Raw genomic sequence first — 27,660 nt, 5'->3', positions numbered from 1 at the left:
GTTGCAGCCGATGCTCCCGTTCAAAGACCGTCAGGGTAAATGCTATCAACAGTAAAAAGTTAACACAATGAGTGAATGGCTCCAGCAGTAATACGACAGATTGAAACCCATGGCTGCATCTTCAAGGTGTCTGGCCTTTTGGCCCGATAGAATGTCTCAAAGAAGGAGTGCTGGTTGTAACATGAACAATCAAGTTTCTCTTCACACGAAGAGCCTTCCACCGAACAAAGCAACTCTGTGAATGGCAAGAGAAAAATATAAATCCCGTAGGTAGTTTCATGCCGCACGGAGAGAGGCTTCGACATTCCGAATTGTTGAGCGTCTGGCCCGCCAGCACGTCGCGGGAGTAGCTCATTAAAATACCTTAAAATTGATCTGAGGTTCATACTCCACCCTACAGACACACCAATTTGGAAGGCAAAGGGCACGGTGACAGCAGTCATGCCCAGCATAGGTAGCACTTGGACGCCAACGGCCCACCAGCTGCGGTCCCCGAAGTATTTCATGAGGGCTCTGCTGCCAAAGTCCGAGATGAATCTCTCCATCCAAACTCCCCATTACGACGCAGAGGATCCAGGTGATAGCGGGAGCTGGGTGATAATGTACGGACCCCATCCGTCCATAACCGGTGAAGAGCATGATATGACATTCATCACCGTCACCCGAACGACAGACGGGTTCAAGAAGTTCTTTGAGAACAAACCCGTTGACAGCGTTTTCTATGTTCGACCTTAGAGGACAAGACGCGATGTATGCGAACTCACTGCAGCGGAGGAAGGTAAGCTGCTTGTTGTGGTGGAAAAGGCTTGTCAGGTGACTACAGGGAGTTGGGTTGTCGCGCTGATGGACGCTCTGGTGCATTTCGGGTGGGTGAAGGCTGAGACGGCCAATGAGATTTCCCAGAGCCTTGCGAGCCTTGATCTGAAGCTTGGTAATGAGTAAATACGAATGAGTCTGTACTCGGATCTGGCCGGATAGGCTGTGCGGGCCCTTCGGATGGCACGAGTCACGTACCTGGCAACCTGCTTACGCTCGTAACAAGGAAGAAAATTTAGAGAATAGATCGCCAGTATGAGGCCCACTAGTTTGTTCCAAGAATGCGCGTAGAAGAAAAAAAAAAGAAGAGGTGGGGAGGGAGGGTCTCGGTGAGTGATGACATCAAGGCATGACGTACCGAGCCCTTATTGCTCCTTCGGCATCCCGATCCGCCCATCCCGAGCATTTTTTGCTTTGTTCGTCCTACCCAGTATCCTGTTTCCTTTCCTTTAAATTCTCTCTGGTCCTCCTGAGTGTCAGGAAGTCTGCGATAGACTGTTGTTCTTCATTGAAATGGCTGACCACCAGGTACCCGCTGGCAATTCCAGCAAACGACAGGGACTACTGAACAAGTATATATAACCAGGCGATTCGATACCTCTTGAAGCTAACTCACATGTATTCAGACTGAGACACTTTGCAAACCAAGACATCTCTCACGAGCTTTCGACCAGCGATGTGCAGATTCATACCTGGGATGGCCCGAACGATCCCGACAACCCTTTCAACTGGAGCACCAAGTACAAATGGGTGCTGACCGTGACAATCTGTTTCATGTATGCTAGCTTGCATGTCTCTGACGGGCGGATACTGACTCCAATAGTTCCATCCTGACCGGTCTCCCTGCAGGTACCTATGGCTCCGGCAACGACTGGATGGAGGAACAGTTCCACGTGCAGAACAGTCCATTCCCCAACCTATACTGGGCGACATGCTCATGGAACATGGGAGCTGCCTTCTGGCCATTGATCTTCGTCCCCCTCACCGAGTCCTCCGGTCGTATGCCCGGCTACTTCGTCGCCTATATCATCCTGATCGCGACCCTCTTCGGCTCCGCGTTTGCGAATAACTTTGCGACTTTGGTGGTGACCCGGTTCTTCGGTGGTGGTGCTTCTTCTGTTTCGATCAACATCGTTGGAGGGAGTATCAGTGATGTCTGGCGCGGAGACAAAGCTCGCAGTCTGCCCATGTCGCTCTTCGGCTTCACCAGTGTTGTCGGTATTGCCCTTGGCCCCTTTATCGGCTCAGCGATCGTACAGATCCATAAGAATGACCCTTGGCGTTGGTTAGTACCCCTAGTGACCTCGTAGGAGGGCGCTAGCTAATGAGAGATAGGATCTTCTACATCCAGATCATCTACAACGCCGCACTCCTCCCCATATTCTGGCTAATCCTGCGCGAAACACGACCAGACGTCATCCTAAAGCGCCGTGCGCAGAAGATCCGCAAACAGACCGGGCGTCCCGTCTACGCGAAATCCGAAATCAGCAACTCCAGCACACTAAAGCTGCTCAAGATCTCCTTCAAACGTCCCACAAAAATGCTCATCACCGAGCCAGTCGTCATCTTCTTCACCTTATGGATCAGCTTTGCTTGGGGAATCCTCTATCTCTTCTTCTCCAGCGTCGTCCAAACCTACGGCGAAAACTACGGCTGGTCAACCCTGGCCACCGGGCTCATCCAACTCGCCATCTCCGTCGGCGCAATCATCGGAACAGCCTTCAACCCCATCCAAGACCGTATCTACCTCCGGTCGGCATCGCGCAACAAGGAAAGACCCGGAAAGCCAATCCCAGAAGCCCGCCTCTACAGCTCCATCCCGGGCAGTCTTCTCTTTGCAGCCGGGCTGTTCTGGTACGGGTGGGCGAGCATGCCGGACGTACACTGGATTGTACCGACGATGGGTATCACCGCCGCCGGCATCGGAATCTACAGTATCTACATGGCTGTTGTGAACTACCTAACCGACGCATATGAGCGGTATGCTGCATCCGCACTGTCTGCTGCGTCCCTAGGACGTAACTCGTTCGGTGCATTCTTACCGCTTGCATCGCCGCAGCTGTTCAGTAACCTTGGGTTTGGATGGGCGGGGACATTGCTTGGGTTTATTGGTCTGGCTTTGTCAGTTGTTCCTGTGGTGCTGGTGTGGAAGGGCCCGGAGATTCGCAGGAGGAGTAAGTTCATGAGTGAGTCGACTTGGGATGATGATGACGAGAAGAAGGAAGAGGAGAAGGACGAGCGGGGCGAGGATGTTTGACATTTGTATATCACGAGCTAAATATTATAGTATACCTGTCAATTCATTTCAGCCGTGTATCGCCAAAGAATCTGATCTAGCGAGTTGAGGAGTAGGAGGTGAAGGTGGAGCAGCATGCACGGCAGAAGCGGCTCGATTTGCCGAGCAGAACTTCATATCAGCAGAGACATCGTCTATAACTACCTCCGGAGAAATAGATACGGGGACATGTCGAGATTGATTAATGTTGAGGAGGTGGCTTGACGCCATTCCGCAAACAGCACGGATCTGGGGATGGAGAGCCCTTGGCGAGTCCGTCTCCTGATCTTGGCTGCAAGTCGTCTGCATGCCAAACAACACCCCATAGTGTCTGAAAAAAGTGGGATGATGTCCACTGTGGACAGATATATGACAACCAAGATACCTGATTGGCGCTTGTTCTAGGGTACATGGCGTGGATAGACTATACCTCGTCTTTTGTGGAGAGATAATACCTGCAGCACCTGAAGAAACTTACTTACACTAGTCTAGGCTATAATTTATTCAGAGATTACATACATCCACCAGGCTGCTGCTCCGTGTTGGCAAGTCAATCTGACGCGGACCTCCAAGAAGGGAACGGACGGTCATGATGCTATATATGATGACATGCTTGGGCGTCTCCTCTTACCAACAGCACAGTAGAGTCGCTGTAAGCAAACATGAAACGACAAGCTCTTTCACTTCTCTCCCTCGTGGGAGCTGTTGCAGCACAGAGTGGTCCATATGGCCAGTGCGGCGGTAACAACTGGTCTGGTCCCACGACATGCGTTGCTGGATATACCTGCGTACGCCAGAATGAGTGGTACAGCCAGTGTATCCCAGGTACGTGTTATTCCGACGCTGCAGTGGAGTGTAGAGGCTGATCAGACGTGCCAGGCACCGCAACCACTTCAACCACATTGACAACTACTACAACTACTACAAGAACAACCACCACCACGACAAGTACCAGGACTACGACAACCTCAGTCCCCACCTCAACCGATTTCCCATCCGCCGATGGGCTGAACTTCACCATCGATGGCGTCACAGATTACTTCGCTGGCTCCAACTCCTACTGGATCAGCATGCTAACCAATGACGCCGACGTCGACCTTGTAATGGGCCACATTGCCTCCTCAGGGCACAAGATCCTTCGAGTTTGGGGCTTCAGCGACATCAACACCCTCGAGTGGAACGAACAAGTTTGGTTCCAGCGCCATGACCCGCCTGGTGTCTCAACAATCAACACCGACGGTCAATACGGTCTTCCCCGGTTGGACGCAGTCGTCGCTGCGGCCGAGAGGCACGGTATCAAGTTGATCATCCCTCTTGTCAACAACTGGGATGATTACGGCGGAATGAGCGCATACTTGCGAGCATACGGCGGAACCACCAAGACGGACTGGTACCATAACCCTGATATCCAAGCAGCCTACCGAGCATATATCGCGGCAGTCGTCGACCGCTACATTGGTTCCTCGGCGGTCTTTGCCTGGGAACTTGCCAACGAGCCTCGCTGCAATGGCTGCGACACGTCGATTCTGTTCGATTGGATTTCGGAGACCAGTGCATATATCAAGTCGCTGGACCCGTTGCATATGGTTGCGATTGGTGATGGTGAGTATCCTGTCCCTGGATGTATCCCTGGCTTGCGACCGAGGCTAATTTGATTGATTAGAGGGATTCGGCCTCGATGAGGGCTCCGACGGTAGCTACCCCTTCAGTTACGCTGAAGGACTAGACTTCGCAGCAAACCTCGGGATCGACACCATTGACTTCGGCACCATTCATCTCTACCCCGGCAGCTGTACGTCATTCCTCCCAATCTTTCACACACCCACTAACACCATCTACAGGGGGCACATCCTACGACTGGGGCAACCTGTGGGTGCGCGCTCACGGTGCAGCGTGCGCAGCTGCAGGAAAGCCATGTCTGTTTGAAGAATACGGTGCTCCAAGTGACCACTGCGGGATTGAGGTCCCGTGGCAGACAACCGCTGTTAGCAGCACCGGAATTGCTGGCGATTTGTTCTGGCAGTGGGGTGATAACCTCAGCACGGGGCTGACACACGATGATGGAAATACTATTTACTACGGCTCAGCGGATTATCAATGTCTTGTTGTGGATCATCAGGATAGGATCGCGGCGCGGTAAGGCAGCGTCAGCTCTGTTTTTCGTTGCACTGAACGTGTGCCAGAGGATGGGGACTGTTCACTCAACTCTGGCCCAGAAGCGAATCATACATGAATCAATATTCGCTCCATGTAAGCCTGGAATGGAATTCTTTAACGTGATGCTCGAGATTCCTCATTCGCATCTCTTACCCTTCGTAACACCTTCACAACTGGAAGAACCTCCTACTTTCATGCCTGACAACTCCTCACTTCTTGAACCTAAAACTAGGAGGAACGAATGAGAGCAGCAGTAATAAATGGGCTACTTTAAAGTAGATCGTCGTAGAAGCTGCGCCACTCCACAATGGCCATTTGATAAAGCTCTGAATAGAGGTGTTCCACCCAGAAATCCGGTTCTACTACTTCGCGTACTCGGACACCAACTACTAATACTAGCGGAATCTGATTACTCTATCCTGCATCTCAGGTTTCTTGCTTATCATGCCTGTGACATAGAGCCTCACTTGCCATGTTCGTAGAGTTAAGCGCAATGCATTGTAGGGGAGACACCTACCATATACAAACCATACAGGATCGGCGTATCATCTACTTGCCGTTGTTTCGAAAGACAGACTAGCACCTGCATCATCCCGGTTCTGAACGGGAACAGGCGCTAAAAAAAGAAAGGATGAAATAGGGATGGCCATAGATCCTTAGGCGTCAATCCCCAATGGTTCCTCGCCGAGTGCCATGCCTCCTCCCCACCATCCATTCCTAAGACGATTCTTACCGTTGCCGGATCGATATTCCTAGTACCAGCGAGGTAGTGCAGGGCTGTATTACCATCAACGTCCTGGGCGCGGACATCGCACCCACCTTGCTCGATTATTAACTCTATGGTTGCCTGTTGCGCCTGCTGCTGCGACTCTGTCATCCAGTCCGCATTGCACGGGTGCAGGGCCACCTCCGCTGGAGTCTTGTAAGACTTTAAGAGTTGATTGGGTAGACAGTAAGGCGCCCATCGAGAGGCTAAAGTCCGTAGACAGTGGATGCTTGTAGCCGTATTCTCAAGGCTTATGTCTATATGCCCCGCATGGAGCGGAAGCGAGGCCACGTGGAGGAGTGTATGGCCCAAGGCTGTTTGTCCTGCCGCAGCAAACTCACCTGGGATGGACGCGGCGAGCCAGGAGAGAAATTCGGGGTTGTGATGCGCGGTGGCAAAGTGCAAAGGATGGATGTTGTACACGGGGGTGCGGAGATTGGCATCAAGTTGGGGATGGGAGAGTAGATCAACTAGGCACCTTTGAACGCCGGGGTCCTTGAGATCACAACAAGCGACCGCATACGACAGGGGCGTAAGTGCGATAGTCGGAGCGGCGCGGGGACGGTAGTTGGGCGAGTGACCGCAGGTTGATAGGAGGTGCCACAACATCTGCACCCGACCGGCGGCGATGGCTTCATGCACTGGTGAGGTTGTGGATAGGGCAGAAGTCGGGACATTGTCACCGTTGTCGATATCGAATAAACTCTTCTCATGATCTGCTTTACTCACATCGTCTGTAACTGTATTCGGTTCTGGCTGCAACCAAGCAGACTCGTCTGCTCCTCCGGCGCGCAGAATGTCAAGCATCTCGATATTTCCGTCCATTGCAGCAAGCTCAAGAGAAGTCAAAGCTCGTTGCGGACGCCGGCTTGAGCGCAGACCTCCACCGGGCGCGTCGGGGTCGGTCCAGAACTGGGCAAAACCGCGCCGACGGTCGGCCAACTCTGCCTCAGTCAACGGACAGACAGGGTGGGCAACTCCCGTTCGGTTTCGCGCGTATAGTAAGGCACGGGGACGATCGCTGAATATACAACAGGATTGAAAATGGCGGCCCCTGACCCAGAAAACTGAGTGACCAATCAAGGTACTCCGGTTGATGCCGTTCGGATCTGCCCCCTTGGCTAGCAGAAGACGGAGATGGTCTGGGAGATTTGCACCTACAGCAGCATTGATGGGAGAATTGATCGTCCCGTAGCAGTCGATGGTTGTATTGGGGTTAAGTGCGCGTATGACACTTCTGTACCGCAGGGTGTCCACGGGCTGACCTTGTCTTACCTTCTCGAGCCTTTCATAGAAGGCTAGCTGGGCTTCGAGGACAGCTATGTTAGGATTGGCAGCGGCTCGGATGACGGGTGTATCATCGTCATAAACATTGTCGATATCATCATGAGTAAGCTGGTACATTGTTGGATATTGTTCAAGGGATGAAGAGGAAGAAGAAGAAAAAGGACAGATCTCATGGAGAAAGTTCAGTTCCCCTCCAGTCCCCACTCCTTCCGATTCAAATCACGTGGAGCTTAGGTACACACAGAATGCGCGTCAACCGTCTCAAAATGATCAAACTGTAGTTATGGACTGTGCCTGATGATTCTCATCGAGTTTCTCTCACCTGTCCCATGTGGCCGCAATATATATATATGGACCCTGCAGCCCCGGTGGACCTAATACCCCGAGACTCTGCGATAATCGGCTGGCCTGACGGTGGTGGGCCCTTTCTACATCGTCCCATCAGTACCGGTGACTGGCTCAATCTACTACAGCTCTTCATTCGTATCTCTTCTCTCTAGCCTTGTAATGACACCCCAAATTCAAGACTTTTGCTCCCCTTGCTAACTACCAATAACATTGTAATAGCTTCGTCTCCACTCTTGTCTACTATCCAGGTAGAAACCAGCGCCGAATTTGCCCTGACGTCATCTTCTTCACCCTAACCCTGCTACCCCAACTCTTCTTTTTCGTCGATGGAACCAGTAAAAGGGAATATGGTGATTACCCGGTCTTGATTGCGCTGTTACCAGCCTGGCTAGGGCACATGCTGGCGAGCATTCTTGGTATCCTCGCGGTGTATATACACGCTCACCAGGCTCTGTTCCATTTATCCAGCCAACAAGACCCATACCAGCAATGGATCAATGGGTTTATGCCAGCCCCGCACTCAACCTGCTCGGCCTCAAGCTGCAAGCTATCACATTTACTGGCCTCGCCCTCTCCTGGCCGTGGCGTATGGGTGGGTTCCTAGATCAATCTAATGGTATATTATAGGGGTATTTGAATGTTGTCTGGTGATAAATCACGGTGTTTTTGCCCTGGGGCAGTTTCTCCTTCTTCGCTTGCCTTTGTGAAAGGCATCTGGGAATTTCCCTTCTGTGTTACCGGTGTTTTTAAGAAAGCATGTGATGGGAGCTGGTGAGGAGAGTGATGAATTGATGATGCATGACCCTGCAGAGAGATGAGATGGAGGTGCACTTAGTTCAGTCTAGCTACCTACTTGTATCTATCTAAATACCCTCCAGGGTACATGGTTCTCTTGATTTCGTGTTGCCGTCGATTCTATATAAGAGGGGCGTCATGATTGGCAGCGGCTGCAGGCTTCTATGGATGAGCGTGCGAATGACACCGGGCAAATGGGCCTGGACGCGGAGGCCTTATCTCGAAAAGTCTATGGTTAAATGGCACTATCCAGGACTCATCAGTCCGTGAATTGCATTTTAGACCTGCTATGCGCCGCCCGGGTAGCCTTCATATGGGCTCTCTTAGCTTGTTGGGTCATAGAAATGGGCGATCCGTTCTCAAGAGCAGCAGTATGAACGATGTGGATAGCTAGAAATCACAGACTACATACACTATGCTCCATGTAACTACATATTGAACGTATGATTGCTGCCAGAAAAGTGCTGTTCCCCGACCTGATTGGTGATTTTGGTGTTCCCATCATTATTCCAGATGTTCTGCTGCCTGAACAATGGGGCGCCAGCCGGTTGCTGTGCTGAGTCCCACTCATCAATGATAGCAACAGAACAAGCAGCAGCTACGGCTGCAGAGTGTGCCTGCCATGCTTGATTCTTATGGCTGTCCGCATAATCCGAAACACCCTTGACAATCACGCAGGGCAGAGAGTCCCAGAGTCCAGCACCTTCCATCTCAAACGCTATAATCCCCTCCCTTGCGGCAACATCGTCGCGGTGTTGGCCGGATTTCATGACAGTGTCGCAAGACGCAATTGAACCGAAGAATATTGCGGGTTGCTGCAGCGAAGGGCCAGGGGGGTCCCGCGGAATAAGGTACTTCGATCTGCATCCAAGCTGCTCACAGGTGCTATCCCTTGCTCGGTCACACGATCCCTGGGGTTGAGCGCATTCGCAGGATTGAGCATGATGATGCTTATGCAGATAGTTGGGATCGAAAAGCTTGTCCTCGTGGACTCCAGGGTACTTGGATTGGCCGAAACCCGACTTCTGAAGCAGTGCCGTTAGATTCTGGGTTGTTGCTTTCTCAAGCCTCGCCTTGCAGGACTCAAGTTTTTCCACAAATGTCCGCACTTCCAGTGATTGCCGTCCAAGATTATCCTCCACGTTGGTCTTTCGCACGAATTGACCCGGATATTGCTTCCCCAGATCAATCTGGACAACATTCTTCCCAATCACGATATCCCCTAGTGCAATGTCCGGATCGCGTTCCGGGTCAACGGCTGGAACTCCCCCACATATACCCACCAGCAAGACCAGCTTGAGGGCTGAGAAACTGGACCGCAGATTCTGGGCGGATACAGCCGCCTGAGCTTTCCCGACACCCGCCATATGCCCTAGTACAGCATGATGGCGCCCGATTTTCCCGGTTGTGTAGGATAGAGTATCGTTCGAGGCCTTTCGGAAGCCTTCCTCGTAGATCTCGTTGAACACGCCTCGTACTGCTGCTGCCTCGAGGGATAGTGCGCAGAGGATTCCAATCTCGTATTCGCTGTTTCAAACGGCATTGCCACGAGACATGGTGCTAATTGGTAACCTTTTGGGTCCGTAGGTTTGTAGTGGGCATCGGAGTGAGATCTGGCAAGTTTTACCTGGCCTAGCGGAATTGCCTTTACTCTTATCTGTTGACTGATTGTCTGGCTGACGATCACTCAGCCTCATGAATATATTGTTTGTGCTACGTGAGAGTTGTATAACAATGGCAGTTTCCCGCCTTCGAATGAAATTCCCGGAATGTGCCTCCAGCACGTACTGGGGGAGTAGCTGCTTACTCGCACCCTCTTGCACCCACAGCGTGGGGGGATACCCTGGTGATGTATCAGAGAGTATCGATGACGCAGAGCTATCCCAGGAAGCAAACATCACCATCGTGGCTGTCGGGCTCGGACTGCTGGGAATTGTCTGCAGATTTAGCGTATTGTTACTGGCCAGCAGTGTTTCCCAGAAGGTATGCGCGCAAGGCTAGAGGGCTGTCAAGTAAGCAGAGTCTTCAAGAGGCTTGTTGTTCCATTCTAATTGGCGAGGAAGGCTCTTCGTGATCACGTCTTTGCTTTTTTGAGCTGACGAGAGTCTGTTGTGGGAGATCATGCCTGTAATCAAGCCTTGGCCGAGTGAAGCTGGCAGAATCTCGACCCCCGCCTCACTGACTTTGCATGCAAGCACAGTGATTATCCTTCAAGTTCCGGACTCAGACGACAAGAACCTAGAATACGACGTGTCCTTTCTGGTGCAATTCTAGAAATTGTCGGCGCGGCCCCAGGACATGACCACAGCGGCAAGAGCGACCGTACGGCCACTACTCACTTTCATTTCGTGACGAAGCACATACTCTCAATTTCAGACCACGGCACTTAATCATGGAAGAGACTTCAGAGAGTTCTAATGGCGCCTCTTCTATAATCAAAGCAGTGCTTTGATGAATCAAGCCGTCAGTCAAACCTTCCATGGCCCAGTCGTCTTCAATAGTGACGCCGCTCCAGGCATCAATTCTTCCACCGACGAGAATGGTAAGGACCCTTACTCCTGAGACTGGCAAGTTGGGCTGCTTTTTGGTAACATCTGCGCGCTCTTTAGGTCTGACCCTCATCGATCAACAAGGTAAGCTTCGAACACCATCATACCGAACAAGCCCGATCCTTACCAAATCAGTCCTAGCATCCCTCTCGTTCCCCGAAATGCTGGATCGGCGAAATGATATCCAAGCCGCACATCCGACCACATGTGAATGGATATTCGACTTGGAAAAATACAATGATTGGATCAATGCGGAGCGCGGTCTCCTCTGGATCAAAGGAAAGCCAGGGGCAGGAAAATCAACGTTGATGGCTGTACTCTACCAGAAATTGAAGGAGACGAACGCAATACCCGGTACTTTCCTGGAGTTCTTCTTCAGTGCAAGAGGTGTTGAGCTACAGCACACTCCCCTGGGGATGCTACGATCCCTCATGTGCCAGCTATACCTCCGAGATGAAAGCGTACGCCCGGCTCTGGAGAGACCGTATGGGGAAAACTGCAGTATATTTGGAAGCAGCTCCTTGCGGCTAAACAAGCATAATTGGTGCTGGCAGCTGCGTGAGCTTGAGGGTCTGTTTCAGAAATCGGTTATCTCATCCGCCAAACGACAGCCAGTCATTGTGTTCGTTGACGCTCTGGACGAGGCTGGGATGGCATCTGCATCAGAGCTTGTTCAGTACTTTCATCAAATCAAGTCCTTGCTTACCGACGAAAACGCGCCCGGAAAAATATGTATATCTTGCCGACATTATCCTGTGATGGGCAACGATCTGCGTAGGGAAATCTGCGTCGAGCACCACAATAGGCGGGATATTGCCGTATATACAAACGATTGTCTGCGGTATGATGAGCTATGGCCTTACGATGAATGGCGCGCTCTGCAACATGAGTTACTAAAGGCCTCAAAAGGGGTCTTCCAGTGGGTCCGTTTAGTTGTCCCGTTAGTGATGACGAAGCTGGATGAAGGACAATCCATGGAGCGCGTCCATCTCTGGTTGCACGAAGTTCTGACTGAGCTAAAAGTATTTATGAGTTCATCATTACAAATGTCATAGATCGCAAATACCGCAGAGAAACACACGCCCTGTTTCAATGGGTCTGTCTTGCCGAACAACCAATGACTCTCAGGGAGTTGCGACATGCCATGGCTGCAGGCGACGAGATCTGGCCCCTGACACACGCCGAGCGCGCAGACTCCTCTAGAATGGACGAACTCACAAAACGGAGAGTCAGGGCACAGTCTGGTGGTCTATTCGAAATAGTCATCGTGCCCAGTCACTTTGGTAGATGTAGTGAAGTTGTTCAAGTTATTCATCAATCCGTCACTGATTTCATTCTTCGCCAAGGGTTAATGTATACTGCTGCACACCAGAACAACCGTATTGATCAACTGAACATTCAGCAATGTCAAGCATTCCTATACCGGTCTTGTCTCAATTATTTGGATGCTAATTTATGGGAAGAATATTATGCTGCTCTCGACTGCCGGGACGATTATGAAGAGTCAGCTTTTCTTGGGTATTGTATTCAATTCATTTTCGGACATGCAACAAAGGCTGGTATCTACCGATCAACCGGCTCACAATCCGAGATCCCCACTCTTCAGCGATTAGTACTGAAATGGGCATCACTCCTATCAGATTGGGACGGACAATACGGTGCAGAAGCATTAGGTAAAACGCTGCTGCATGTTGCTATATCCTGTGATATGAAGGACATAGTACACGCCCTGTTCCGGGAATGTGGATCAATCAACGACCAGACCAATGATGGATGCACCGGTCTTCATTACGCTGCCCGCTGGGGGCGCGAGGAGATGGCCGCCTTCCTTCTCGACAAAGGGGCGGATATCCAGAAACGAGTATATCCGGCATGACCCCCATTGCAGAGGCAGCCTCTCGAGGTCACATAGCCCTCGTCAAACTACTTATACAACCTCACCCACACCCAAGTGAGAGTCGAGGTCAGGCAAAGGCCGTTCCAGATGTCGATTATCTAGGAACAGCTCTTGAGAAAGCCTCGGCTGCAGGGCAGCAAAATATTGTCCGTCTGTTACGCCAATGCGGAGCAAGTGTCCTGACTGAGAATGGCATTAACGCACTGCCAGCAGCTGCAAGAGACGGCCATTATCATATTATCCGGATATTGCTCAACGCCGGTGCTAAGGTTGATGAATTCCGAATCCCGTTTGCGAGCGCCCTCTATGAAGCCTGCAAAGGAAGTGGTACCAGTGGTATTGTGAAGACACTTCTTGATGCCGGCGCCGATCCTAATGCGCAAATTTCGGATCCAAGCTGGAGCGCTGCTTTGGGCAACGGATTAGGTAACGTGTTACAGGTTGCCGCATCTGCAAACAATGAGGAAGCAGTACAAACACTCTTGAAATATGGTGCAGATGTCAACACCGGCCACAGAACACATGGTACAGCTCTTCTGACATCAGTCAGCTTTGAAGACCCGGATGATGTGAGGGAAGGTTTAGTCCAAATGCTCTTTGAAGCCGGTGTTGACGCGTCGATCCCAGACAGACGGGGCAGAACACCGCTTCATCATGCTGCGGCCGGTTGTCGTAAATCTATAATTATGTTATTCCCAAGCAGCAACGATCTTTTTGAACAGCCGGATTTATCTGGAAGGATTCCCCTGCACTATGCGGTTTCGAGTCTGATCGGTGACCCCAACGGTGCACTTCTTGTACTTGAGCACACACAAAACCCACTTGCGCTGGATGGGTATGGCCAAATTCCACTGGACTGGGCTGCGCAACACGGATCAACAATACCAGATCTTGACATGAAGCATTACATACAAAGAACCCGGTATGTTCGAACAGAAGAAACGCTCCGGACTCATGCTCTACAATTATCAGTGGGACGTTTAGCAAATAGGCTCCTTGAGTCTGATGATAAATCACTCTCGCCTGGCTATGAGGAGCTAGCACGTTGCCTAATGTTCCTGGGCGATTGTAAAAACGCATGTGTTGCCTTTCGCCAGCGACTGCTCGATTTTGACCGCACTGTAGATTTGTCAACTTCTCGCATGAAGTGTAGGTTTTGTTTAGGGGAAAACATCCTGGTGCAAGCGTCCTTCTACGTTTCGATGGGACACCCTGGGATTTATTTTTGTGACAGATGTTATGGAAGACTTGGCCATAATATTCAGTTCACTTCCAGGGGAGATCCATTGACTTTCTTGAAAGTTCCCTGCTCGCCTGAACATTATCAGCACCTTAGCAATGACCAAGAAAGGCAGATAGATGGAATCCCACAGAATGTGAAGAACTGGCTGGCAAATTTATCAAGGAGATATCCCAGCGACGGAGCCCAAAGCCATACAAGGTATGGAGGGATGCGCCTGAGTTTTACGGACCCAACCCTTGTGACCTGGACCTCTGACCGCTGATCTAATCTCTCGGCATCAAGTCTGACCTTCCATGATCAAGGCAAAAACTATATGATCTCGTGTGACTGGCAAGAAAAAGCCTTGCTCATTAAATACACAATGGGTGCATGAGGGACAGCATCCGCGCCTGTACATATCCATAAACTAAGGCGTTGAATGGCAGTGAGGCACGCCGAGTTCTGCTTTGGTCTCCCATATAAGAGCCAGCGGGGTTCTGTCCGTGGGCCAAAATGGTTTCATAGCGTTGTGCTGAAGAAAGGGACATACACAGAGTAGTGGTCCATACTCAAGTTGTATCTTCGTGTTTTCACGAAAGACAGTTCTCTTCCAACGCTAGGCGGCACGCCACTATTTCCCCTCACATATGACTCATTTCTTTTTGTGTCATCCCATCCTTTGTCGGTGACGGATATTAGAACCTGATGCCTCAGAGTATTCACTTTGTCCTGAATCTCTCAATACATGATCAATATCATGCACATTACCCCAATTTCACGATACAGCGACGAGATTCGGGCCATAGCCCGCCAAAATAGCCTTAAAGCCCTCGAAGTCCTCTTCCAGCAAAAGCGTGAAACAGGCCCAGACTACAGCCTGCCTCTTCGAGACATCTTACATGCTGCCACAGATTGCCACGCAGACAAGATCGCAACCTACTGCCTCGAGAATGGCGCAGTGACAGGTGGCGGGATAATATCGTCTGCGGTCATCCACAGCTCGTTCGCCGTGTATCCCTTGCCAGTCTAGTACAAACCAGTCGATATGAACTACTACGTCAGCTGGTACGGAGATTTCCTTGGCACAATGGCATATGATAACAAGATCGAGTGGGTGTAATTCTGCCTCTCCTACGGCGCAGATCCAATCCGGAACCGCGTTGAAGACGGTTTCACTGATTGGCTTGCGCTGCCTCTGTGGATAATTTCGAGATGGTAAATCTGCTACTGGAGCACGGTGTACGAGTTAACGATAGTAACGCGATTGTGAAGGTTAATATTAAGGAGAATCTGGAGATGGCTACATGCCTCCTTCTTAAGGGGGCTGATATTAATGAAATCGGAATCGAGGGCCCGCCTGGTAATGAGTGCTATAGTGCTATGGAGAGTCCGCTACATCAGGCGGCTACAGAGAGATACACGGAGATGGCGCCTTTTTGATTGATGCCGGGGCTGATGCCTACCGTAAGGATGTTATGGGGCGGACTGCGAAAAATCTGGCGAAGGAAAAACATTATCTGGTCATTCTTTGGTGCTTTAAGCCGGAAAATAGGGACTGCGGAGGAAACTTTCTTGATTATCACTGACGGGCAAATAACGAGGTAACGTCCTCGATATATATCTTGGCAAGAGATCGGGGTTGTTCAGCCAGCCCCTTTTCCACGTAATACAAGCCATTATTCTGGTAAAAGATTGGAGGAAATCGAGGAATAAAAGATAGTACAGTATTTGATCATCTTATGCTACATAGGAAGAGATTCTTTAGGTATTCAGTTGCTGTTGAAGCCTCTGTAGTTGGGTCTGAAACGACAGGGCAAGCGGTACCTTGGATCGAGTGGGGGGCCTGTCAAATTAGAGAAAATTGCGGCTCCACTGCCCCACTCGATCAGGTATAGCGTCAGTCAGCCCACCAACACCAACCGTTGGGTACAAACAACATCCATCCATCTTCCTAGTCATCAGTTCAGATTCTTTTTTTTCTTTTCCTTTCCATTCCCTTAGAAATACATCCACCAGCAATAGCTAGATGCCCCTTTATCAAGTGGAGACGGCTTCTGGCGCACTTTCTGTCGCCACTGCCATCCCTTCCTTATTCTAACCCCCTACCGTCGAACTTCTACAATTGTCCATCATGCTTGGGGAGGCCGAGCTCCAAGATCTTGGAGGCCACTTGAGAACTGTAGCCGAGCGCCATCAAAAACACCATAATGATCTTGAGACACTCCTGGATAATTCCAGTTCTTACTCGAGAGTTATAACCGCCTGAAGAGTGGTTATGAGGAGGAGAAAGAAGTCCGCGAGAAATATAAAAAGCTGGCCAAGACCCAGGTCTGTGAGAGATGGCTTGCATTAGGTATCTGTCATGTTTTTGACTTTGATTTCTAAGAACGTGGTCTCTTTGAGCTTGTCCTAGTTGATGGCGATGGCTAGGTGGTAAGCCCCTCCGAACGCCCTCTTTTTTGGGGGTATTTCCTCTCGCCAAGCAGTTCAAAGATTACCTGATCAAGGCCGGAGCCCAAATCGGAGTGCAGGCAGCGCAGCTATTCAGCGACTCCATTAAGGATCTTGTTCAGGAGCGGCTCGGAAGCGAGGCGTATAAATGCCGGATCATGGTTCGCATCTATGCCAATCTTCTAGGCTTGTCGAAAACACTAACCCGTGCTGGGGTCGCGGGAAACGAAGCGCGTTCAATCTCGCCTTTTCCTCGAGCTTTACCGCATCCCAGGATCTGTTCGACTATGTTGATGCTGGGGACAAGAAAGAGGGCGCTGATTACAAGATCCGAGATATCTTCGCTACACGCGTTGCACATCTCGAAGATCGCTGATTGTCGCAGAGATGTTCCGCCCCTTTGCAGATAACACCCAATGCAAGCATATGTTCTTTGCTGGATGCCATGGCGCAGGCTATCGCTCCTTGCTCACGCCGTATCGGGGCCGGGCTGACCGGATCACCTTGATCAAGGGTGCTTTTTTTCATCATGAATTTCATGCTCTTGATCTTCCGGTACGAGAGCTGTCTACTGTCTTCATGTCGATGCACATAGGCGGTAGTCCTATTCCAACCGGCCCCTCGACAACCAAAACCACCAGATTGCCGACCACCAATGTCTCAACTGCCAAAGTCTGCACTCATTATCAAAAGGTATTTCTCTTCCTTTATTTCAGGACCAACTATTAACCGCTGACTGCTTCAGGGCATGTGCCACTATGGCAACAGATGTACAAAACAACACATCGACGCAGCACAGCAGTTATCTAGAAAACTAGACAACTCCGTATCGTCGGTAATAGCTCCTGACGCGAAGCATACACCAACAACCGCCCGAGACCAAGGGTTTTTACTCGGCAACACGCCCTTACATGAACCCAAACTCAGTGGACTTAATCTCAGTGAACAAGAATGGAGAGCGTATCGACGCATATGTGCCTACGCCATTACAAGACAGCTGGGACAAATATGCGCAGCGCTCCAAACCCCGCAGGCCGTGCAACAACCACCACCTTGCCGGTTCCTGTGATAACGAATCTTGCGAATTCGACCATACCTCGGTGGATTCTCAGTCACTTAGTGTGATGAAGTATATTCTGCGACAACGCGTCTGTACTACCGGTGCGAGGTGTCGGTTATTAATGTGCTTCTATGGCCATCGTTGTCAGATTGGTGGCTGCAAGGGTATTAAGCCTTGCAAGTTTGGCCCACATGCTCATACGCTGGATCTCGACGTTGCTCGGTGGGAGGAACCAAGTGAGCGACACGTGTCCGATGACTCCCCAGCGAGTGAGGCGTCATCGAACATACACTCTTTGGATGACTGGAGGTCTGACATTGGCGGCCCAGTCGACCTTCCTATCTATTTGCGGGACCATTATGCCGCACTCTAATACTCGCGATGTCTCTGTTGCAATAGTATCCGCCCAGTGATATACCTGGCGAGATACTGTAGCGGTGACGAGCTACGTGCTCCTTTTACATAAGGTAAGGGGAGACTATAGGCAAACAAGGTAACGGGCCGGGGTGGCATACAGCCAGACAGCTGGAAGCTATACTTCTTAACACCCGGATTATACTATTCGGCAATAATTCACACGCCAAAGGCTAATGAGTCACGAATCTCTTATGATTGTATGTAATTGCCCTATTTCAACCGGCCTAGAATGGAAACCCTATATTATAGCCAAGAAAAATCAAATTGTAGTACGTGATTTCCCGCTCTCGATTTCAGGCCATCAAATTTCTGCAATCACGTAAAGATAGCGACGGGGAGATCTTAATGATCCTCGGGACCTCAATGCTACCTCAGTGGTATAAGTGGAGAGGTCGGGGCTTGGCTGGGAGGAACAGCAGGAGATAAGCCGAATTTAAGATGATGAGTGGCTGGCGCCATCCAGGTACTTACTCCAAATAGACCTACAGCGGGGAGGCCAAGAATTCAGAGGAGGGGAAGCGGAACCAATCCGTCAATTTGGAGATGGACTGATTGTGATGTAACATGCCGCGGGGGAGTACAAAGAGAGGGACGATCTGCCTTCTCTCTGTCCTACAACTCAGCTCATTGCACAAAAGATAATCTCAATATGAGGACAATTATCCTTGCAGGCTTCTTGCTCCGCCTGGCCTCTCTGGCGAGCGCTGCGAAGTATGGATACAACCATGTTCCTACCAGGAAGGACTCGGACATTGTAGCCAGTGCTTTTGAAGACGTTGACGAGATTGAGCTCCTGTCTCCGGCCTTCCTGACTCCGGATGTCCGGCTTCCGGGATTCACCAACGGTAGTCAGGGACCGTCTTCTCAAGACGATATGGGTAAGCCTACTATTAAAATACCCAAGCACCACTCATCTAACAACAATAGAAACATTCCTCGAAGAACTAGCCTCACGCAACTCCTACATGACCTACCACACCGCGAACTTCACCTCCGAGGAACACCGCTCCTTCCCCTACATCCACCTCTCCACCCGCAACAGCAGCGTCTCCTCTCCCAAAGTCCGCGTCTGGATCCAAGGCGCCGTCCACGGCAACGAGCCCGCGGGCGACGAAGCGACTCAAGCCCTCCTCGGCAAATTCGACGCCGACCAGCAATGGGCGTCCTCGATCCTCTCTAAACTCGACCTCGTCATCCTACCCCGCTACAACCCCGACGGCGTCTTCTACTTCCAGCGCACCCTTGCCACAAACTTCGACCCAAACCGCGACCACATCAAGCTTGCGCGCCAGCAGACAAGGGACATCAAACAGCTCATGAACAAATTCAACCCGCATGTTGTCGTCGACATGCACGAGTACACAGCCTACAGTTCCTTCGGCGGACGATACGTCCACGGCTCCGACGGCCTATTTTCAGCAGCGAAGAACCTCAACATCAATGAACAAATCCGAAACCTCTCCGAAGAGCTCTTCGCAAAGAATATCGCATCTGACATGGAGTCCGCTGGTCTCCGCGCCGAACCCTACGTAACCGGCTCATCCGTCTCCGATGCAAACTCCTCCATCGTCGCAAATTTCGCGGAAGCCGGCACAGACGGTAAAATCGGCCGTAACGCAATGGGTTTGACACAGGCTGTTGTCTTCCTCCTTGAAATGCGCGGCATTGGAATTGCGGATCAGGAGTTCCAGCGCCGCACGGCGGCCGGGTTTACTATGCTCGGGAGTATTGTGCAGACAGCGGCTGATCATGCGGATGAGGTCTTCAATACCATTGAAGGCGGTATTAAGGAGTTTGCTGCCTCGACTGAGGATATCGTTGTCACAGATTATAGTGATGTTGAGATCCGACCGTTCGCCATGGTTGATACCCAGAATGGCAGTGTTGTAACACCGCCTGTCCGATTCGCGTCTACGACGCCTGCTATTGCGAACCTTACGCGTGCAAGGCCGGAGGCGTATCTCATCCCCGTTGCGTGGGCCGGCCTTGCTGAGCGTTTGAGAGTCGCTGGTCTGGAAGTCGAGAGGTTGGATAAAGAGTTTAGCGGGACTGTTGAGGCGCTGACAATCTCATCCGCCGAGATCGATAATGCGTACTACGAGGGCGTGATTCGCGTGACGGTCACGACAGAGAGCGCACAGCGAGACCTTATCTTGCCGCGGGGGAGCTTCCTAGTCAGCACGAGGCAGAAGAATGCGGCGCTGGCGATGGTGGCTCTGGAGCCGGAGAATATCGACTCTTATGTTTCGTTTAATATCGTCCCTGTTGAGGAGGGAGATGAGTATCCTATTTTCAGGATCTTAGGTTAGATATAAGCCACTATCTCAAAATAGAGGGAGCATGAAAGATGGCCGTTGCAAGGCTTGGATGAATGAGGTCCTTCCGTCTGTGCATATGCTACCTACCATTTCTGTTGTATCAAGTTGTCATAGCTGAGATGCCGACCCGTGGAATACAAGAATGTTCGATGATGTATGTATTCTGTTCAATCATACTATGTTAAATGTACTCTCGGGTAGTTACTTGCAGGGCTGGTTCAGAATCTGTTCCCTCGCTGTTGATTACACGCTTCTACTATATCCGGTCGGTAAGGAGTGACTCCGTGCGGCTACCCGGGAAGCCCTATATAGGCCCCACCCTTCTTGGCTGGGAGCCTCTTGACCGGCGTCTTGACTGAGAACCTGGCAAGCGCGGTAATCTTGGTCCAGCCTGCCTTGGTGGTTGCCGCCAGAGACATAGCCGTGGATGTTGAATACGCGCGGCGTGGAGACCCCATTGATCAGTCACCTTTAGAAACACCTTGCGCACACTTGATGATCAATTAAAAAGCCTGCGTACAGTGGACTGTATTTTATTCCATAATAAATCACAATATTACTTGAATCCAAAGCTTTCAAGGTCACTCCCGAGGTCAGCAGCTAGCTACCTATTAGGCTGCCGCCACCCGCGGTTCTGTCAGCATAATAACGTACTCACCATTCTTCAGATCTGAATTTTTTGTCTTTTCCGGCAACTTTTCATGCTCTGAAATCAGATAGACATTTGATGCAAAATAACCCACACCCTGACATTCTGGGTTCAGAGCACAGACTGCCAGCATTGTGCTAAGCCTGCGGTCCGTGTTGAAAGTTTGAATATGTTTTTTGGGCTGGTAAACTCTGCAGAGGACCCGGAATTGAAGCGACCCAACGGAAACCACAATACCATCTGAATCTGGACAACTAGCATGGTCCCTGTAGTCGTCTTTGATCAAAAGACTAGGAAGGTCAGGGGTCGTGGTACCGATTCCTCCCTCACGGGGGGCAACTGGGATAATACTGAAATCTTTACCACTCGCGCCGCCGCGTGGAGGAAATTCCCAATCATGCGTCGCTCGACACCGGCTGTTCCAAGTCTCGTAGCTGATTCCTTGGCAGCTTCGATCAACTGTGCAAGATGCCATACAGTCCGCAAGGTTCTTGGTGTGAACCCAGTCCTCAGTGTACCGGCCGCGAGGCTGATTACCGCAAAAGACTTCGTAGGTCAGACCGAGCACTGTTGCTCGTTGACCGTGAAGTCCTGGGCACTCTAGCTTTGATAATGCTTCAAGCTGGGATTTTGATGACTCGGGCTGGGAAGTGACGTTGTTGGACTGCGTCGATCCTGCCTTCAGCTTCTCATTCTCCCGCTCAAGCTCCTCCTTGGCCTTCTGATCATCCTTTGCCTTTTGATCACTCTTCTGCTGCTGCTGTTTCAGTTTTTCGTTCTCTTTCAATAGATTATCATTCTCCTCCTTGAGCTTCGGATCATTCTTCCCCTCCTGCTGCTTTAATCTATCGTTTTCCTTCCCAAGTTCTTCCTTGGCCTTTTCGTTGTCCTTTGCCTTCTGATCACTCTTCTTCTGCTGCTGCTTCAATCTTTCGTTCTCCTCTTCAAGCTCCTCTTTGTCCTTCTGATCTGCCTTTGCCTGCTGATCACTCTTCTTCTGTTGCTGCTTCAATCTTTCATTCTCCTCTTCAAGCTCCTCTTTATCCTTCTGATCTGCCTTTGCCTGCTGATCACTCTTCTTCTGGTGCTGTTTTAATCTTTCAATCTCCTCTTCAAGCTCCTCCTTAGCTTTCTGGTCTGTCTTTGCCTTCTGAGCACTCTTCCCCTGTTGCTCCTTCAATTTGTCATTCTCCAGGCGAAGCTCATTATTATCTTTCTCAATCTTCGCCTTATCCTTCAGATGATCTTTCGCCTGCTCCCCACATTCGTTATCTTTCTTTTTTAGCCTCTCAATCTCCTTCTCAAGCTCCTCCTTATCTCGCTCGAGCTTCTCCTTGGCCTTCTGGCAGTTGTTGAATTTCTGTGAAGTTTCGGCTTCTTGCCTCTTCAGACGCTCGTTTTCCTGCTCGAGTTGGTTCTTGGAATCCCGGTGGTCTTGAATCATTGCATCTCGATCGTTCTTGCATTTGGTTGCAGCGTTCAACTGTGCACTTGCACAATGTGCTTGGAGTCGCTCTTCTAAAGCATTCTTCTCCTTTCGGCAATTTTCCTTGCAGTCACCCACATATTGAGGTTGCGAAGACTGATTGTCGCATTTGTCTTCCATAGCTTTGGTGAACTGCGCTCGAAGCCGATCCTCAAGTGCCGCCATCTGCTTCGTGCAGGTTTTCATCTCTTCAGCTTTGCAATTGACCATTGCCGCGTAGATCTTCTCGTTACAAGATCCGTAATCATCCCATTCATTACCAGACGGCCTTGTGTGGTGACCGTAACCTCCCTTTGTCGGAAAGCGCCCAGCGGAATTCGGGAAGTTGTTGAAGTGGAATTGCCAGTATGGATCGCTGGCAGGTTGCCACAATGGCCACAGCGGCTTAGTAGTGGGGCGTTCAGGATCAGACCACGATGGCATCCCAAATGCATGGTCGAAATCAGATGGATTGATTGGCTTGCTTTGGCAGCAAATACTATGTTGGCATTCGAAGTCATGGCCGTATCCCGCTGATGGGCATGGGTATGAAGGGATTTGCTGGAGTTGACCCCCGCCATAGAGACAGTTGTAGCTGGACCCTGGATTGCAGGGCCAATCTTGCCCTGGTAGTGGCCCTGGCGTAAAGGGTATATGGTAGCGACCCTGACATACCTTAACATGGATTATGAAGCTAATCGATAGCAACAAAGCGAATGGCTCTTTCATGGCGAAATGGTTATCTTTGTATTTGGCACTGGGGCAGGATATAAGTGAATAGAACTGACGGTTCTCAGGATGTTAGTCCGTGAAGCCAGGCATATTAGAACGGAGACGTGTGTACTGGTATTTCCACTCGTCTGGGCGGTTCAAGGCGGCGGATAAGGAAGTCTAAGATGAGGCCAGTTATCTACATACTTGGGTAGCCCAAAGGAGTCTACAATACCAGGGTTCCAATTTACAGCAGCACTATGTGGAAACGTCTATGACTCACCAGAACAACTGACTAGCATGCTGTAGCCAGGAAAATGACGTGATACTTGCATGTCTACCAGATACTAGTGGCTATAACTGTTACATTTCCAAGATCTGCGCAGTACAGCACATGATGACATGTGTCCCTGAAAGGTTCCTATGCAATTAACGAACTTATTGTAGACCTGCCTATATGCAGCTTACTTAGTAGAATATATGTGTGGTAGTATCCAGTCACCACATAGTGAGAAAAGAGGCTTCAAATGGAATGAATAAATGGTCCCAATCTGCGATTGACTTTCTTTACGTTACCTGGTTGCATAGATGTTACCCTGATCCCACTGCTTCCAAAATAGGCATTCCAAAAGTATATACTCATCATAGACGCATCACCATTATAGTATGCCAAAAAGTAGGTCATCGGGCCTTATCTGAAAACAGGGTGGTGGGACTTCGCCATTGCCCATACCTCCCATATCACATTGAATAGTCAGATGCAGAGCTCTCTTGGTTATCAGCATTTTGACTTTTAGCAAGCATATATGGCATTGTTGCTTGGGATACTTAATGTGAAGCACACGTGAACTTGGATGCTGTTCCAGTTGTTATGTTTATTTGAAATTGACATGAGACACTTATCACTGTATGTACCTGTTGAAACCTATTATTTGTTTATTTTACAGTCACATTCACCCTTTTCACCTCTGTCTCCCTTGTCTCCCTTCTCACCCTTGTCTCCCTTCTCACCCCTGTCTCCCTTCTCACCCCTGTCTCCCCGTTTACACTCGGAACTCACAGGGCATGTATCAGGCCTTGTAGTTGGCGGACAATCTGGTGTTGGGTAACCAGGGTAAGGAGGCATAGGATAACGACACGGCGGTGGTTGATGCGGTGGTTGAGATGGTGGTTGATAGGGTGGCTGATAGGGTGGCTGATAGGGTGGCTGATAAGGTGGCTGATAAGGTGGATGTGCAGGATAATGAGGCTGGTGTATGGGTTGAGGAGATGGTGGCACTGGACGTATTGGATAATAAGGATATGGATGTTGATTATTTTGATCTGGGTAGTTTACTCCGTTCCAATCTAAGCCAGGAGAATGAGGCAACCACCCTGGATTCCCAGAGCTGAGACATAGCTGTGTATTTGGCATAACACTGCAGTAATAGGTGAGCCCCGGTGGGTAGCAAGGAGGAACAAGACATCCAGGATATAGTTGTGCAGTGGCAGTATGAATATTAAAGACAAAAGCCCATAATATAATAGTACTGGGCAGCATTTCTGCTGGTCGTAGAATAAAGTGAAGGAAAATGCCCCAGTGAACAAGGGAGAGACGATGTATGTTGGTGTGAAGGTGCTGAGATATAATTTACTCTTCTTCAAATCAACCAACATATCCATTTTCAAAGTCTAGCTGGCTCAATCTAAGCATCCTATCATAAACTATCTTATGCTCTCATAACCGCATTCGTTCCCTAGGCTCTTCTGTTACATTCCATCTGTATAATCATGGGCTGCACACGGGCGCAGCATTGTGACTCTCGGCTTTTCCATGACACCAATGTCACATATAGCACCGCGCACCTATGACGCCTACAGCGCCACAGAAAGCCATGGCCGCCGAAAACGGAACTCTAACAGGTGATGGAAAGCATCCTGAAAGTGTGCATGATGGTTTTTGACTCAAAGCTATGCCGCTTTCAGCCTCTGTGCAACCCCCATTAGACTTATAGATGCATCCACCTTGGTAAAATATGATGAATATGGAAGGTGGTATACCCTTGGAATGCAAGGTGATATTAAAGGATACGCAGTATAAGGCATATCTTGTGAGGTAACTCTCTCGTCAATTCATAGAGTGACATGAACTTCCATGGTAGATTGATGTGTTGGTAATCTATGATTCATGATGACTTACACTGTGAGATCAAGCATCGAGAGCAGGTCCCCTTGTCTTCCTAGCGTTTACCTAGTTACTTCTTGTCTCTTTGCGAGAAGCCAAAATTTAAGTTATGGTCTGATGTCCTGAGCCTGAGACAATCCCCGCGCTCCTTCCTCAGACTTTGATATTTTTCGCGAAAAGAATCAACATCCTTAGCGAGTATGCCTGATCTTTCCACCATGAGGGTCGTGACTCTTTGCTTCCTCCTCTTGGATATATGTGGAGTAGTACTGGGACTTGATACATCAGCGGCAAGTGGCCTAGCAGGTGGTGCAGGTGGTGAAGGGCTTGGGAAGCCTTTACCTGGAGTTGGCGGACAGGGTGAGCTCTCGAATCCCTACCCTACTTACAAGACGCATAACAATCAATTGACTTCTCCTAGGGGGCTTGACAGATACTGTGAAGGGTCTCGGTATTGATCAGATCCTCAATCTTGACTTGGACAATCAAAAGGTACGCTGCACCTAGACATGAATGAACTTACAATATCCAAGCCATGGTCAATCAAACTAATTTGAACAGAAACTGGTTGGTGTAGGGGGCCAACAAGGGGAAGCAAAGATTGATGTTCTGGCTGCAAAGCGTGCCAAAGAGAATGGTAGTACACCCGAGGAAGAAAAGCAAAAGATCAAGGATAATCAAAAGAATGACAATGCTACGAAGCAAAAGGCGGAAGAGGATCTGGTAGCAGGTCGGCTAAATATATTCTACGCATATGGCATGCAGAGTATTGGACAGAATGTTCGTCCTAGATGGGTTTTGGTGTTTGAGAACGCATTTACTGCCCATGCATACTTCAGCCAGGTCATGCAAGACTATAAGGAGTATTACCAAAAGAGCAGAGAGAACGCCAAAGATCCACGTAAGCACAGATCTCCTTTGTTCGGGCGGTATCTATACCCTGTCTGACTTCAACCAGGTCCTCATCCACAGATCTTTATCTTCCCCCATGGTGTCGGGCCTGACGGATTGGAGCGAGTCAAGAAATACAAGGACTATGCAAACAAATTATTTATCAACCCGGTTGATGAAAAGGCTATGCAGCTACCTGTACTTCCTGTGCAAGACAAGTACGGATATGTCATGCACAGGAATAACTAGGATTGCGTAAAGTGTACCTTGGAACCTCTATTATGCAGTTGTTTAATATCACGAATGTCAACATGAAAGCTATAATCATTACTCTATGCTAATTCCGTCTTTAGCAGTCTTCAGTATGTGATACCTCAAGTGCTCCACCCTCCAGTATTCTGTACGACGTGCATGCAACGTGGTATGTGGCCTTCCCAGACCCGTCAATGGCCTTTTTGGCGTGTCAACTAGTCCTCAAAGCCTCAGTGTGCCCGTTTCCGGCCTGTAGCCATCCTTTTATATTTTGTTAATTCTTTCAATGCCTTAGATATAGTAAATAGATAGACAGATACGTCTTAACTAGAATCTTCCAGCTTCTCGTTTCTGCCACTACCAACTAACCAAGCCCCAATCCAGTTTCTAACTCTCCACAACAACGGGGAGATGAAGATCAGAGATGCCTCAACAGGTTCAATTTCCTTTTTCCTACTCATTGATTCATCCTTTGCCCAAGTCGCCTACATCTGCACCGCCAATACACTATGCACTCCCGTTTCGCTACCTCAGCACGGCCAGCAGCCATGTCTGGGCTTAATGCAGCAACAAATAGGCGGCGTATATAATACCATCCCTCAATGGGGTCTCGGACAAGGCGGGCCCTGCATGGGGTCACTCGGCGGTTCTAGCATATCGAATTTTCTCCCAACCATACAGCCTTCTTTCTTTCCATGCCAACAACCCCCTTTCTTGCCACCTCAGCAGCCTCCATTTATCCTTACGCCCGGCACCGTCAATATGGGGGGCCAAGGCTCGCTACTTGGTCCTGGGGCGATAGCATACCCATCCTATCCTTCGCTTGTACAGCAACCTATACAGCAACCTATACAGCAACCTATACAGCAACCAATACAGCAGCCAATACAGCAACCAATACAGCAGCCAATACAGCAACCAATACAGCAGCCAATACAGCAACCAATACTGCAACCAATACTGCAACCTACACAGCAACCTACCCAGCAACCCACCCAGCAACCCACCCAGAGCCAACCGCCTAGTCAACAATCGTCTTGCACAGTTTGTCCTCAGGGGCCTCAGGGTATTCAGGGTGTTCAAGGCCCTCGCGGCGCTGATGGAAAACAAGGTCCTGCCGGCGCTGATGGAAAACAAGGTCCTGCCGGCGCTGATGGAAAACAAGGTCCT

At 49.9% G+C, this 27,660-nt stretch overlaps 12 protein-coding genes across 12 annotated transcripts; 8 read left to right on the top strand and 4 right to left on the bottom strand.

The window, feature by feature from the left end:
- Nucleotides 1-102: 102 nt before the first annotated feature.
- Nucleotides 103-1,091, bottom strand: BJY04DRAFT_202923 (uncharacterized protein). Its single transcript, XM_073713282.1, has 2 exons — nucleotides 1,015-1,091; nucleotides 103-921 (listed from the first exon to the last, which is right to left on the bottom strand). The coding sequence occupies exon 2, from the start codon at nucleotides 859-861 to the stop codon at nucleotides 355-357; it is 507 nt and encodes a 168-aa protein (XP_073564742.1). The 5' UTR covers nucleotides 862-921; nucleotides 1,015-1,091; the 3' UTR covers nucleotides 103-354.
- Nucleotides 1,092-1,329: 238 nt separating this feature from the next.
- BJY04DRAFT_211684 (putative MFS multidrug transporter) lies at nucleotides 1,330-3,073 on the top strand (the record flags this gene model as incomplete). The annotated part of the gene is made up of 4 exons (XM_073714446.1): nucleotides 1,330-1,388; nucleotides 1,443-1,592; nucleotides 1,640-2,101; nucleotides 2,152-3,073. The coding sequence occupies 4 exons, from the start codon at nucleotides 1,330-1,332 to the stop codon at nucleotides 3,071-3,073; spliced, it is 1,593 nt and encodes a 530-aa protein (XP_073564741.1).
- Nucleotides 3,074-3,497: 424 nt separating this feature from the next.
- On the top strand, nucleotides 3,498-5,371 carry BJY04DRAFT_202920 (putative mannan endo-1,4-beta-mannosidase F). The gene is made up of 4 exons (XM_073713281.1): nucleotides 3,498-3,916; nucleotides 3,971-4,693; nucleotides 4,755-4,883; nucleotides 4,933-5,371. Exons 1-4 carry the CDS (start codon nucleotides 3,754-3,756, stop codon nucleotides 5,229-5,231), a joined length of 1,314 nt encoding a protein of 437 aa, XP_073564740.1. The 5' UTR covers nucleotides 3,498-3,753; the 3' UTR covers nucleotides 5,232-5,371.
- Nucleotides 5,372-5,667: 296 nt separating this feature from the next.
- On the bottom strand, nucleotides 5,668-7,426 carry BJY04DRAFT_233168 (uncharacterized protein). Its single transcript, XM_073719904.1, has one exon. The coding sequence runs from the start codon at nucleotides 7,416-7,418 to the stop codon at nucleotides 5,865-5,867; it is 1,554 nt and encodes a 517-aa protein (XP_073564739.1). The 5' UTR covers nucleotides 7,419-7,426; the 3' UTR covers nucleotides 5,668-5,864.
- A 1,446-nt stretch (nucleotides 7,427-8,872) lies between these two features.
- On the bottom strand, nucleotides 8,873-10,348 carry BJY04DRAFT_211680 (purine and uridine phosphorylase; the record flags this gene model as incomplete). The annotated part of the gene is made up of 2 exons (XM_073714445.1): nucleotides 8,873-9,971; nucleotides 10,233-10,348. 2 exons carry the CDS (start codon nucleotides 10,346-10,348, stop codon nucleotides 8,873-8,875), a joined length of 1,215 nt encoding a protein of 404 aa, XP_073564738.1.
- Nucleotides 10,349-10,983: 635 nt separating this feature from the next.
- On the top strand, nucleotides 10,984-13,881 carry BJY04DRAFT_224526 (ankyrin repeat domain-containing protein; the record flags this gene model as incomplete). The annotated part of the gene is made up of 5 exons (XM_073717997.1): nucleotides 10,984-11,077; nucleotides 11,129-11,933; nucleotides 12,017-12,854; nucleotides 12,950-13,812; nucleotides 13,863-13,881. 5 exons carry the CDS (start codon nucleotides 10,984-10,986, stop codon nucleotides 13,879-13,881), a joined length of 2,619 nt encoding a protein of 872 aa, XP_073564737.1.
- Nucleotides 13,882-14,734: 853 nt separating this feature from the next.
- Nucleotides 14,735-15,233, top strand: BJY04DRAFT_172501 (uncharacterized protein). The gene has a single exon (XM_073709265.1). It carries the CDS (start codon nucleotides 14,858-14,860, stop codon nucleotides 15,140-15,142), a length of 285 nt encoding a protein of 94 aa, XP_073564736.1. The 5' UTR covers nucleotides 14,735-14,857; the 3' UTR covers nucleotides 15,143-15,233.
- Nucleotides 14,785-15,864, top strand: BJY04DRAFT_202916 (uncharacterized protein). Its single transcript, XM_073713280.1, has one exon. The coding sequence runs from the start codon at nucleotides 15,325-15,327 to the stop codon at nucleotides 15,550-15,552; it is 228 nt and encodes a 75-aa protein (XP_073564735.1). The 5' UTR covers nucleotides 14,785-15,324; the 3' UTR covers nucleotides 15,553-15,864.
- Nucleotides 15,865-16,243: 379 nt separating this feature from the next.
- BJY04DRAFT_211679 (uncharacterized protein) lies at nucleotides 16,244-18,089 on the top strand (the record flags this gene model as incomplete). The annotated part of the gene is made up of 9 exons (XM_073714444.1): nucleotides 16,244-16,291; nucleotides 16,351-16,465; nucleotides 16,499-16,524; nucleotides 16,599-16,778; nucleotides 16,838-16,915; nucleotides 16,951-17,256; nucleotides 17,309-17,398; nucleotides 17,448-17,932; nucleotides 18,023-18,089. The coding sequence occupies 9 exons, from the start codon at nucleotides 16,244-16,246 to the stop codon at nucleotides 18,087-18,089; spliced, it is 1,395 nt and encodes a 464-aa protein (XP_073564734.1).
- A 586-nt stretch (nucleotides 18,090-18,675) lies between these two features.
- Nucleotides 18,676-20,606, top strand: BJY04DRAFT_172486 (uncharacterized protein). The gene is made up of 2 exons (XM_073709264.1): nucleotides 18,676-18,918; nucleotides 18,968-20,606. The coding sequence occupies exons 1-2, from the start codon at nucleotides 18,690-18,692 to the stop codon at nucleotides 20,347-20,349; spliced, it is 1,611 nt and encodes a 536-aa protein (XP_073564733.1). The 5' UTR covers nucleotides 18,676-18,689; the 3' UTR covers nucleotides 20,350-20,606.
- A 363-nt stretch (nucleotides 20,607-20,969) lies between these two features.
- On the bottom strand, nucleotides 20,970-22,916 carry BJY04DRAFT_224523 (uncharacterized protein; the record flags this gene model as incomplete). Its single annotated transcript, XM_073717996.1, has 1 exon — nucleotides 20,970-22,916. One exon carries the CDS (start codon nucleotides 22,914-22,916, stop codon nucleotides 20,970-20,972), a length of 1,947 nt encoding a protein of 648 aa, XP_073564732.1.
- Nucleotides 22,917-25,565: 2,649 nt separating this feature from the next.
- Nucleotides 25,566-26,487, top strand: BJY04DRAFT_224522 (uncharacterized protein; the record flags this gene model as incomplete). Its single annotated transcript, XM_073717995.1, has 4 exons — nucleotides 25,566-25,707; nucleotides 25,769-25,839; nucleotides 25,909-26,248; nucleotides 26,306-26,487. The coding sequence occupies 4 exons, from the start codon at nucleotides 25,566-25,568 to the stop codon at nucleotides 26,485-26,487; spliced, it is 735 nt and encodes a 244-aa protein (XP_073564731.1).
- Between the last annotated feature and the right edge of the window lie 1,173 nt (nucleotides 26,488-27,660).

Source organism: Aspergillus karnatakaensis, assembly GCF_047715665.1.
Source record: "Aspergillus karnatakaensis strain CBS 102800 unplaced genomic scaffold BJY04scaffold_93, whole genome shotgun sequence".
In the NCBI taxonomy this organism is placed as follows: Eukaryota; Fungi; Ascomycota; class Eurotiomycetes; order Eurotiales; family Aspergillaceae; genus Aspergillus; species Aspergillus karnatakaensis.
Note: the sequence above shows the minus strand (reverse complement) of the source record. Positions and strands in the feature narration are given on the sequence as shown.

Coding starts and splice junctions, on each gene's coding strand:
- BJY04DRAFT_202923 (XM_073713282.1), bottom strand. CDS start 861: ATGCACCAGAGCGTCCATCAGCGCGACAACCCAACTCCCTGTAGTCAC.
- BJY04DRAFT_202920 (XM_073713281.1), top strand. CDS start 3,754: ATGAAACGACAAGCTCTTTCACTTCTCTCCCTCGTGGGAGCTGTTGCA. Junction 3,917..3,970: donor GTACAGCCAGTGTATCCCAG/GTACGTGTTATT, acceptor CAGACGTGCCAG/GCACCGCAACCACTTCAACC. Junction 4,884..4,932: donor TCATCTCTACCCCGGCAGCT/GTACGTCATTCC, acceptor CACCATCTACAG/GGGGCACATCCTACGACTGG.
- BJY04DRAFT_233168 (XM_073719904.1), bottom strand. CDS start 7,418: ATGTACCAGCTTACTCATGATGATATCGACAATGTTTATGACGATGAT.
- BJY04DRAFT_172501 (XM_073709265.1), top strand. CDS start 14,858: ATGATCAATATCATGCACATTACCCCAATTTCACGATACAGCGACGAG.
- BJY04DRAFT_202916 (XM_073713280.1), top strand. CDS start 15,325: ATGGTAAATCTGCTACTGGAGCACGGTGTACGAGTTAACGATAGTAAC.
- BJY04DRAFT_172486 (XM_073709264.1), top strand. CDS start 18,690: ATGAGGACAATTATCCTTGCAGGCTTCTTGCTCCGCCTGGCCTCTCTG. Junction 18,919..18,967: donor GTCTTCTCAAGACGATATGG/GTAAGCCTACTA, acceptor TAACAACAATAG/AAACATTCCTCGAAGAACTA.